Source organism: Corylus avellana, chromosome ca3 (genome assembly GCF_901000735.1).
Source record: "Corylus avellana chromosome ca3, CavTom2PMs-1.0".
NCBI lineage: Eukaryota > Viridiplantae > Streptophyta > Magnoliopsida > Fagales > Betulaceae > Corylus > Corylus avellana.
The window spans coordinates 15594447-15607242 of NC_081543.1; the positions used below are offsets into that span (position 1 = coordinate 15594447).

The following is a 12796-nucleotide window of genomic DNA, read 5'->3' on the forward strand; positions in this document are numbered from 1 at the left end:
ATTTACCATTAATTTAAAATTACAAATTAAAAAAAAAAAAAATCAAGAGTAATTTAGCCTTTTTAATTGTTTCCTACATTAAAAGTTAACATCAAAAATTGATCAAGGAAGATGTATATTGCATCAAATTAAAAGTTTTTAAAATTTAAAATGATCTTTTCAAAACATATAATAATTCAAGAGTACTTTTTTAAGTTTCGCATAAAAAATTAATTATTAAGTTATTATTCATCTTGTATTGTAATATTGACAAAAGAGATTAGGTTTCCATACAAAAGAATTAAAATGACTGCTTAGCTCGTTCGTAGAAAAAGTTAAAAAGACAAAATAATAATAATAATAACTTAATAAACATTATTCATTAAAGCTTAATTACTAATACAACATACAACACACAAGTACATCACACCTCACAGAACAACAACTGCCCACAGCAAATAAGCTAAAACCAGCCCAAAACACACCTATACAATAATACAAACCAATCAAAACAGAAAAACAAAGGAAACAAATACTGCAGAACCCATACGTACAGTAAACAACGAACTAAGTAGCTAGCTAGATGCTTGACTCGGCACCCATCTATGTAAGAGTTGGGTCAAGCAGTTTGACTTTGGGCAGAAAGGCTTCGAAAAGTTTCCTCCGCCTAAACCTCACAATGCCTTCCAAAACCGGAACCAACAGAGGAGAAAACATGAAAGCAACTACCTCCAGAGCATCTAACCCAGAAACGAAGTCTAATGGAGATGTGATCAATAATGACGCGACAAAACACAGAGAGAAGATATAAAGGGGTAGGAAGAACAAACCACTTCCAAAACCACTATGGTAAAGACTGTTATAAAAAAGGATATCACATTTAAAACCGCAAGTACAATGAAAAGGTATTCATCCATGATTGCTGTCCCCGCATAGTGTGCATCTTCAACAATAGCACCGGTAGGGGCAATGGTATCAGCCAACTTGTTATCTTGCCAAACTCCGCCAGGGGGGCTGAGGGTTGCTTGAAAGGTGACTGTTACAAGCAGCGCAGCAACCACCAATAAGATATTACGTGTGTCATTTGTCATTTTTGTTCTTTGACGGAGAAAGAATATGTACATCTTCTCGTCAATTTGGACTGGAGATTTCAAGTAGTCTGCAAAAGATTCAACTCTCGAAAGATGGAAAATACTAAAACGTTTGGCACAACGTAGCATGTACTTGATCTGTTGGTTTTGCTTGTCAGGTGTATTCCCTTGTAATATGTCAGACGCTGTGTAACCCCTGATATTCTTGGCACTTATGTCAACTTTACAGGGGAAGAAGGACTTAAAATTCAATATCAATCGCACAATCTGCATGATATAATAAAGATGCACACCCATGATCTCATCAATATATAATAGCCTATTATACGGCTATACTATTCAACCCAATGTTAAAGCAAACTAGAAAAGGAACCAAATTAAACAAAAGGGAAAAATATAAAAAAGCCATCCAAATTACTAGTAGTTTGCAATATAACTCCCTAGTGTTAAAAAGTAATAAAGTATCCCCCAAACTATTAAAATGTATCAAAAAGGTCACTTATTTTTTTATATTCCTATAATACCCCTATTCATTTAACAAATAAAATAATAAAATAAATGTAAAAAAAAAAAAACCAAACAATTTTTTAAAATACAAAAAAAAAAAAAAAAAACAATGGGCAAATAAATACAAAAAAAATATATATTTTTTGGAATAAATAAATAATTTAGGCCAACTACAGTAACTATTCATGTCGTATTAAAGTAAAATCAAAGGTACGGTTCTTGAGATATTAAAAAAATAATAATAATAAAATAATTTAGTCCCTGGAGTCAAATTTTGTTAAAAAATTATTTTTATTTGACCATTGATTTTATTTTAATACGACATGAAACAATTTGTAATTTAGGCCAACTAGAGTGACTAATTATTTATTTATTCCAAAAAACTTTCTTCTTTTTTTTTTTGGTATTTATTCGCCAATTGGTTTTTTTTTTTTTTTTTGTATTTTTCGCTAATTTTTTGTTTTTTTTTTACAATTATTTTTTTGTTATAGGAATATAAAAAAATAAGTGGCCATTTTGATACATTTTAATAGTTTGGGGGCTACTTTAGTACCTTTTAAACTTTATGGGACTATATTGCAAACAGCTGGTAATTTGGAGGCTTTTTTTATATTTTTTCCTAAACAAAAGCAAATGATATAAATTAAAGATATTAAAACAAAAACATAAAACATCCCTGACTAGCTACCAAGTTCAAGTAAAATCATTTTAAAGACACTTTTTAGCACATTTTTGTGATTGAATCCTTATAGTAACCTCTTTGCACGTACGTACAGCAAGATATACCTTCATTGTACTAACTTTATCAGAGTAGAAAAGATGAGTGTATAGAACTTGCCTGGGGTTGATTTTTTGATACAGCAATGTGCAACACAGTGTTGCCTTCCTCATCCTGCCAATTCAGTAATTTCTTCTCCCACAATGAGGCATTTTTAAACCAGGCCCGCCGAAGCCATCCCAACAAGAGGAGAAAAGCATCGAACATGTTGCGTTTGAGGGCAATATGCAGGACAGTCTCTCTATGAATTGTTACATCTTCAATAGATTTGGGGCAGACTTTTATAAATTCAGCCAAAAGATCAAGTTCTTCTGTTTGAGCTGCGTAATGCAAAGGAGTCCCACCCTCCCTTCCTTGGACACGAACAAGGTCTTCATCCACATCAAGTAGCTGGAGCACCACTTGACTACTTGAGTTTGGTTGTTTTGCAAAGCAAGGTGCATGGGGGAGAAGCCATCTTGATTAAGCTTCCTAGCAAATGATGGCTTTAATCTCATGATCTCCATGGCAAATTGGGTGTGCCCTGCAGATGCAGCTATGTGTAAAGGAGTATCAACAAATGGAATTTTTTCCATCTTATCCAAAACATATGCATCTCTCTGTATCAATGAATACAAGGCATCAACACTTCCTTGTTGAGCAGCATCCCTCAAATCCCTCAAACTCTCATCCATTTTTTCTTAGAATTATTAATGACTTGGCAAAGAAGAAGAGTATTGGCCGTCCGCTTTTTATAGGATTGTGAAACTATTTTTTTATTTTCTTAAAAAATAATAAAATAAAAATTACTATTCATTTCATTTTTCACATATTTCCGAATATTAAACGAGTGAATCCTATTAAATCGTAAGTATGCCAAAGAGGAAGAGTCGAGAACAAACAATATATAATCATTGGACTTCTCATGGCATATGTTTAAGAGAAAATAAAATCGAAGGTGAAAAGTGGGACTGAAGGGCTACAAGTGTCATGTGATCGGTTAAATATGGTGAAAGTCATATCAAATAGTAATGACAAAAAAAAGTAAATATAAAATCATTCGATTCAAATTAATTAATTTAAACTTTGAAGATAAAATATTAAAAGGAAAAAATATTTTTTAGTCCTCTAACTATTATTCATTTTCATTTTAGCTATCTAATCTTCAAAAAATAATAAAATAACCCTACAAACTATTAAATAGTTGCAATTTGGCCACTCCATTTGTCAATACTGTCAAATTAGATAGAAAATGCAAATGACGTCGTTTTGGCAAAATTAAGTTTCTAAAATGCCATTTTGAAAAAAACAAATCAATTTAAAAAATGCCCCCCCCCCACCCCCCAAATGACGTCGTTTTGAAAAAATAAAAAATAAAAACCCAAACTACGTCGTTTTAACCTTGACAAAACGACGTAATTTTGACTTTTTTATCTTTTTTTACAGTAATGATTAACGGAGTGGTGAAGTTACAATTGTTTAATAGTTTAAGAAACTAATTTATCACTTTTTGAACATTAAAATGCTAAAACAAAAATAGCTAATAATTTAAAGGACTTTTTTATATTTTTTCATATTACAATTGTTTCTCAATATGAAAGTGCTTATATTTTATTTAATATTGTGACTCATCTTTGTGGGAATACAAGAAAATACGACATGTCAACATTTGCATCCACTTTGGGATTTGATGTTTGTCCTATTGTGCACGATAGACCACGTGGGACAGGTTTTTCGCAACAATGTGTTCCTCGATGCAATACATTATTAATTCCTGAGCCTTACAGTTGTGTAATGGTAAAAGGTTGAATTATGTTATTTTTAAAATTATGTTCAACTCAAAAGAATTATTATTAAAATTAAATCTATTAATAATATTAAAAGACACATTACATTTGAGAGAATTTTAATTTTTCTTATAGTTTTACTTTTTATGAAAGTTTAAACTCAAAACATTTAACTTTGATACATGTTATTTTTGTAGAATATGTTAGAGGATTTTTCTAACATAATTTAGAGAAAAACTTCATCATATTTAAAAATAGATGCAATATTTTATTTAAAGAGGCTTGTATCTTCTAAAGCATTTCATGATTATCTTTGTTAGACAAAGTAGTGCTGATCAGAGTCACAATTGGAAAGTGGAAAGTTTAGTACACAATTTTATAACTAATTAAAATAAGCTGATAAGCTTTTATCCTTTTATTTTGTGACCACGATCCTTTCCATTTCAAATGCATTAGGGAGTATCTACTTAGTTATATTTGAGTATTTTTGTTATTGTTTCATTATATCTAACTCGATATTATTTAGTTTAAATGAACCGAAAATGATCATAATTTTTTATTATGTGGGTATTAAAAAAATTTGGTTCATATATATAGTGTTTCCTAAAATTATTTTTGCTAGGGCTACCGGTTCCAACCAATCTGTTTCTCATCCTTTCTTTTCTTTCGAGCATAAGTAGTGATAGAGAGCATACCGGCGTGAGTGAACAGTTATAATAAAAAATAATATTAAAAAAATATTAAAACTGTAATATTAAAAAAATATATATTATAAAGTACACCAACATAAATACAGTTAGCACGTGCAAGTGTAATATATATCCCTATTCTTTTTGCGTCACTAAGCAGTAAGCACAAAGCACTTGAGCTAAGAAATGAAGCTCCATGTGAGCATGCAATTATAATAATAATAATAATGAGTGCAATGTGACGTGGAATCTAATCACTACTTTAGCTGGGTAGAAAGGCCAAGGCTCTGCGGCCCCCCCCGAAGAAATTTTGTGACCATGACGCACTTGGTTGTTGGCACAATGACGCACTTAGAATTGAATGCATGGGACTAGATATTAATCCACGTGCCTCACGCTCAATAGTACTGCAAAGCAAATTTTAGGAGCTGTTTGTGGTTTCCGATGATTACCACTCCTCCTGGCCTATGCGCTCTCTTTGCATTTTCTTTTTAATTTTTTTAATTTTTGTTGATGAAAATTTTAGTTCAAGTGGTTGATATTCAGTTGGGGATGCTCGTGAATTGAATATGTAACAAAAGAAAGATAATAATAAAATGAGATGTTGTAAGTCGGTCGATCAATTGGGCTTTTGCAATATGAATTTTCTCTTTTGCTGTTGAAATTAGGATTATCATCTTGGGTTTCTGGCAGGGATGGAGCTAGACATTCTTATGGGGCCAAAGAATACATATATGAAACAATATATTAAAATAAACGGCCAAAGTTTTTGAACTATTAAATCATCAATAATTCTAAAAGCTTAAGTGGATATAAATATGTAAATTTAATTATTTAATTAATACTTTAATATTTTTAATAGGTAAGGTCTAATACGAAAAATATTTAATTTAAATAAATAAAATTGAATTGACGGAATTAAAATTCAAACTTAAAACCTCTAATTTTGATACTATGGTAAATCACCACTTCTCCAATAATTAGAAAAAACATACATTGAACCGCAGTTTCACTTTGCATTTCGATATCCGAATGTGAATTATTGGGATGGGCCTTGACTTTGGGAGTCCTCTTGTCTGTTTCATTTTCAAACTTTAATAATTAAACAAGGAAACCAAGTCAGAAGACAACATAAATTGTTGCTTACGAGAATGTCCTTCGTGGATAAATTATTGCTCTTTAAGAACAGCAACTTTTGGAGGGAGCTTTTGTTTTGGACTAGCTATATGTGTATGGGTCATGGCCGTTTAATTGACATGGCGACTATTTAATGTCCATGTGAATAATAAGGTGATCATTGAATCAGGACAACTTCTGAAAATTAAGGTTTAACACGACACTTATCCAAAAATAAAAAAAATAAAAAAATAAGGATAACATGAAAATTCATATGTTTAAAAAGATAGGTTTTCAAACAGTTTGATGCAGTTTTCCAAAGATGTTAAGAAATCCAATTCCTTTGCTGAATTACTTTCAAGATTATTTGCACCAACACTTAGTATCTGAACATTTAATTAGCAGGTTTCCTAGATCAGCTGAAACTTGTCCCACAAAATTGTTTTGAAAGTTTTGAAACGAAGAGACATTGGAAAGTGAAATTGGGATTGGACCAGAGAATTCGTTACCTGTGATTTCAATGATCCTCAAATTAAGTTGATATGTTGTAAAGGGAATAAGCTAGGGAACATACCTGCACACGTCACTCAAGCAACGAGTTTAACGTCATTTGCGAACAATAATGAAGCGTAGATCAGGGCGTCCATAGATTAATTTTTCACTCGTATGGTGTGGCAGTGGCTCCATTAGAAATAGACAAGACTTTTTTCTACAATTAAGAAGAATCTTTACGCTTTCATGTTCCCTCTTTTATCATCTCGCTTTCCCTTTGCACTTATACCAATCTTATTTGTTTTTTTAATTTATGAGATCTAGACCAATAAAAAAGAAAAGAATCATTTATTTATATTATATTTATATGTTATTTTTATTTTATTGAACTGACGTGCTCGTACCAATCCGCCCTTGACATGTTATACTGTGATTTATTTCTTTAATATCTTAGAATCTTATGGGTTTGTTCACATTAGCTTTTGTTTGCTTTTTAAAGTGTCTTTGTCATCAGTAACTTATTGCTACTTTTATTATTGTATCAAGTCTGAATGAGATAATCATTGAAAAAAAGATAGAAATCTTTTTTCTTTCCCAATGAATGAGTGTCTCCTTCAACAAATTTCTTTTATAAAACAATGCTATTTATAGAAACGTTTCTCAATATAATGCTTTTTGTTAAAAAAAAAATAATAATTATTTTCTATTCGTGTTCGATTTATGACCATGGTGGCATTGAAATTAAGTATCCTTTCATACATTTCAGCATTATTTTTGACACTCGTGATATATATATAAGCAGTATTATTTTTTACACTCATGCAGTATAAAAGACATCTTTCAAAGAAAAAAACTCCACCAAACCGATTAGAAAAAAGAAAAAGTAAAGAACAAGGAACCTCGCCACATGCTTATAGGGACCTAGATGTACACAAATGAAAAGAAAAAGAAAGTTGAGCTCAATTAGTGTGCTCGAACAAAATAAAAGTGGGCTCACAAAAAGAGAAATGGAAAAGTAAGGCACTATTGTTTTCTCCGGAGTGACGTTCTTGTTTGTTTTGTGGCCAAAAGAGTATAATGGATCGAGTTGAATGAATACCATCACACCTTATTACGTCACATTCACATATGTCATGTAGATAGAATACTCTCTGCTCAAGGATAAAGTGAAGTAAAAAGCCATTCCCCTCCCGGCCCCCATCCATCTGAAAAAAAAAAAAAAAAAAAAAAAAGGTAAAGAGCCCATAAATTTAAACTCTAGAAATGTTGGTTTACGCATATTTTTTTTCCATCTTCATATAAGAAATGTTTAAATCTATTTTTAAATCTGTGAAACTCATCGTGAAAATTTTTATATAAAAAAAAAAAAAAAAAAAATTGAACAAAATATGTATAGAATAACACCAAACACAGCCCTTACTTACATGAGGATTAGAAGACAAAGGGTGGTATTCTGATTGGCTTGGGAAGTATAGCCTTAAGGTATACAATGGAATTTTCTTCCTCTCAAAGGAGATCAATTGTATCTTTTGGTTGGATGATTCTCCTTGACTACTCCATCATTTTCTTCGCTCTAACTGCCATATGACACTTGAGGCAAAACACTATTTTACATATTTTCATTAGTGTATCAGCCTTCTCTCACTACAAAAAATGATTTTTTTTTTTTTTTTTTTTTTACAGGCTATTTTTGACGTGTTAGGTGGTCTGACATGCCACTAAACTTTATTGATGTGTGTTGGGCGTTAAAATTATAAGTGTCAAAAACGGTAATTTTTTGACGTGTCATTGTTTAACATCTCAATAATTTTTGACGTATCAAAAAGTGGCAAGTCAAAAAAATTTATTGACGTGTTATTTTCTGACACGTCAAAAATTTCTGACGTGTCAAATTGCCACGTCAACAAACTATTAACGTGTCAATTTTAAACGTCAATAAATTTTCTGACGTGACAATACTGACACGTCAGTAATAGTTGACGTGTCAAGAATGGCATGTCAGGAATTTACTGATGTGTCAAACATTATGACACGTTAGTAAATTGTGACGTGTCATAACTTGACACATCAAAAATAATGGTCATTTTTAAATTTGTTTTTTTGCTTCCCCCTATATATTTTTTGAATTTTTTCGGGGCTCTACCCGAATTTTGGATTTAACCTGATATACAATTTACATATGTACTACAATGGAACTATCTATCGATCCATGCAAATAACATAATACATATCCATCAACGCCGATCACAAACATACAAGTTCGATGTACATTTAACAAACTATCAACCAAAACCAACTTCAAGACACAATAAAACTATCTTTGTTATCACAAATAAAGACATATACACCAAGTGCGAATGGCCAACCACAAAAACTATACACCACAAATAATGACATATACACCAATAAAACTATTTCTGTTATCATATATATCTAACTACATCAAGAAAACTATCACAAATACAATTATATCAACAAAATAACTGATGTACACCAAGTGCGAATGGCCAACCATTTGTTCAATCCAAGTCATCATCGATATCAATAGCATCCTCTCCATGATAGCCACTAGCTGCAAATGATAAAACAAATAATCACCAAACAATATTCTAGAATATTATCAAGTCTAAATCACTAAGCAACGTCACTATGTAAACAAAGGTCATCATACTCAACAAATTCAGATTTATATCTACACCCCAACATATTTTCGTGATCAAATCAAATGGACGTCACATTCTACAAGGACCATAGTGGTCCATCTCATGATACCAAACACTTTAAATGCAAAGCTCTAACCCATATCCACTACCAAACCAACCATGATATAAACCAAATTTAACAGGATTTACAACATCATTAATGAGAATCACTACAACATATTCAAACTCTAAATTTAGAAGTGCACATATATATAGGGACAATTCTAAAACCACATTGACCATTAAAAAATGTCATTACCTGATCTACTATCGACCGACAATCTCACAATCTCAAAGGGTGGGGAAGCTTTGTCTGGCACTCCCTTGTATTTAGTCACCTCGGGCACGGAGCTTGACCGCATCATTTCCTCAAGCTGGCGAAAACAGGCCTCAAACATTGCTGTCATCTGAGCTTCCTTTTCCGTAAGATGCACCACCATTTGAGCCTCCTTTTCAGCAAACTACGCATCTTTCGCAACCATTTGCGCAGCCACCTGCTCTGCCACTTGCAGAGCTACCCGCGTAGTTGTCTGTTCCCGCTCTGCGGCTAACTGTGCATCTGTCTGTGCCCACTCTGCGGCCAACATCGCATCCATCTGTGCCTTGTGCTGTGCCCTCTCCGCCTCAAGTGCTATGTCAAGAAGTTCTTGTGAGACCGCGGAGTGCCCAGTGTTTTGAGACCGTGCTTGTGACGGTGTATAGTATGAGTGTATGGTGCCCCGCACAGGTAGAACATTCGGTCCAACCTACCGAACCCTACCAACGTACTTAGGCTTATTTCCAATCGCCTGGGCGTACATGTCGTTCGGTGCCCACCATACAGTCCCCTCTGTCACGCTCGACGATGTTGTAGGGTCGGTGGGTATAAGCTCCTCCATCCTCTCCTGTATGTTACATTAATTACTGTTAATCACAAATAAATTATCACACATATATAAGCAAAACAACATATAAAAGGTGAGTAGCGTATACATCTCTTCTTGACTATGTCATTCGGATATCGACCATCCTTCTTCTTGTGTGTGCTGATGTAAGACTGTGCTCGTATAGGAGGAGTGCCCACACTTATGGTCTGCCGAAAAAATAGAACATACAGATATGTTTATATATCTATATATATAATATCAAATGTTTACGTCTATAAGTATAGGATAAATTACACACATACTTCCATATGTGTCACCCTAGCGTAGGGTAAATTACAAACATACCTCCTCATGTGCAACCCTGGCGTAGCTCTTCGACCGGGTGCAATGGGGTGTATTGTTCAATGCTTGCAAGCTCTTCATATGCGCAGTATACTCCTACACAATTAACATTCTTAATATCTTAATACCAACACAATTACAATTAATAAAACTACACAAAATTATAATATAACTCATGACCTACCTGGTTCTTTTTGCTACACCATTTATCCAACAAGATCTCCAAGTCGAAGGGGTCATACTCAGAGAGCCTTTCTTTCCCCACTCTTGCCCGTATGGTGTCCGAAGTATCATCCGGCTGAATGGCAAGATCTCTTTTTAACTCGTGCCTCCAAGTCCTCAGCTTGGTGCCCATATCTCGAAACGTGTCATTCTTTACAGCAACCATATTGCACCCGGGCATGACGAAAAAATCTACCTGCACAAGTTCAAAATTGATAAATTGAAAAAACCAAAAATATGTGTATATGTATATACATATAAACACACATATATATATATGTACAACTTAGAGCGTATATATACAAGCATTAGGAGTGTTTGACATAATAAAATACGCATTCTATCTTATAACATCTAGTTAAAATATACCATCAAGGCTTCCCATATATCCTCCTTCGTACGCTCCGATACCTTCGTCCAGTCATTCCGTATTCGGACATAATTTTCGCTCCTTACGATCTTACTGGTCATTCGTCTAAACCTCATAGCGCTAAATCCTACAGGCTGCCATGAACTATTGTACTCGAGTACGATCCTTTTTCCAGTGGGGACCCTCGACAACCTGTGCGAGTCGTTAATAATGAACACCTCTAAACATGTGTTTCCAACTACATCGATACCTAACAGATTAATAATTACCGATGTAAGTTATTTCGAATTGAATACTAACTACAAATAATTAAGACTTATATGTTTGTATTTTGGGCATATTCACTTATCGTCCGGAATTGGCGAGGGCCTAACCGGTCGGCGGGAGCAGTGTCACTGGGCTGCGAGTCATCCATGGCACCTGTCCCACCAGTCATGTCTTCTGGGGGCTGTGTCTCACTATCGTCCATACCTGCGCTAGGTTGGCCATATAGCTGCTCCACATGGCCATGAGAACTCAGCCCTAACTTGCTGCACGTCGGCCAGCAAGTTGGAAGAAATAATGCATTTGTGTCGTACAGAGATGACTTATGCTGATACCCCATCTGGGTCAAGCCTATCATACCGTATGGATGAAGGACAAGGATCTCCACTTCCACATCACCTGGAAGTAATGATCGATACCTGTCCTGTTGCCTCATAAGCTGAGCAACGTCTTGTTACTCTCTGTCATAAAGGTGGTCCGATGGAGACCCATGCGACATAGACTGCCGCACTGAAGACGAGGGCCTCCGTGCTCTTGTCTTCCTCTTAGTACTCATGGCAACCTACGAAAAATAACACGCACCCAATTAATTACGTATACAGTACATGAAATATTCATTACCATATGTAAATGACTCATATATTAAAAATAAGATATATACCAGATTTTACCCAATGCACAAATTAATTAATTGGGTTGATGTAATGTGTAGTGAACAACTATTAATCAATATATATATATATTTATATATATATATATATATATCGTGGTATTCGATATGATCCTGCGGATTGTGATCAATATTACTGGTCAATAGGAGCGGCTCACACTCGTGGTAGTTGGCATATGCATTGTGAGGCCCTTCACCCTGACCAATGTCGTATACGTTTCTAGGTTTAATCCATATAGCGCAAGCCCAATCTGGGTCCATGTCATCTTGTATGTAAAATATCTGGTCAACTTGTAAAGTTAGCACATACGGCTTACCAGTAATCAGCTCTCCTGTGTGGACAAGGTTTTTGAAGTTGACAAGTATTATGCCATATTCGTCTACCTTGTACCCCTTGTCCCTCATGTTGTCCGCCCAATCACACCTGAGCATAACGTACTTAGTCCTGTCGTAGTACTCAATCTCAAGTACTTCTGTTAACTTCTCGTAGTACATTTTGCTATCAACAGTCGGTACACACACCCCGCTATTCTGAGTCTTATTTTCGACATCATATGTAATAGTGCGAAACAGCTTGCCGTTAATCATATATCTATTGTATCTGACTACTGACTCCCTCTGCCTTTTACAATGCATTACCAATTTGTCACAAAGTTCCTTTCTGCATTGATCGTCTAATCGATCAACATGTGAATATATTACGTGGAAAATGCAAGGTTAGTTTGTTTAGTTTATTTGAACCAGAAGCAAATATACTTCGATAGTTCTTTTGTTAAACATCACATTAGTCTTACGTAGTCACGGTACCACTCATAGAACAGCTCATAATGTTGAGTTTCCAACTGATCTTTTGTTGTTTGCCCCCTATTGCATGATCGCCTAAGCGTATCCATGTGCATCCTACAATTCGAAATTAGTTTCATTATAATTCAAAACTAATGG

General features: G+C 34.2%; 1 protein-coding gene across 1 annotated transcript; it reads right to left on the reverse strand.

Annotated features, from left to right (window-relative positions):
* Positions 1–387: 387 nt before the first annotated feature.
* Positions 388–3029, reverse strand: LOC132174180 (ankyrin repeat-containing protein BDA1-like). The gene is made up of 3 exons (XM_059585872.1): positions 2878–3029; positions 2416–2761; positions 388–1337 (listed from the first exon to the last, which is right to left on the reverse strand). The coding sequence occupies exons 1-3, from the start codon at positions 3027–3029 to the stop codon at positions 753–755; spliced, it is 1083 nt and encodes a 360-aa protein (XP_059441855.1). The 3' UTR covers positions 388–752.
* Between the last annotated feature and the right edge of the window lie 9767 nt (positions 3030–12796).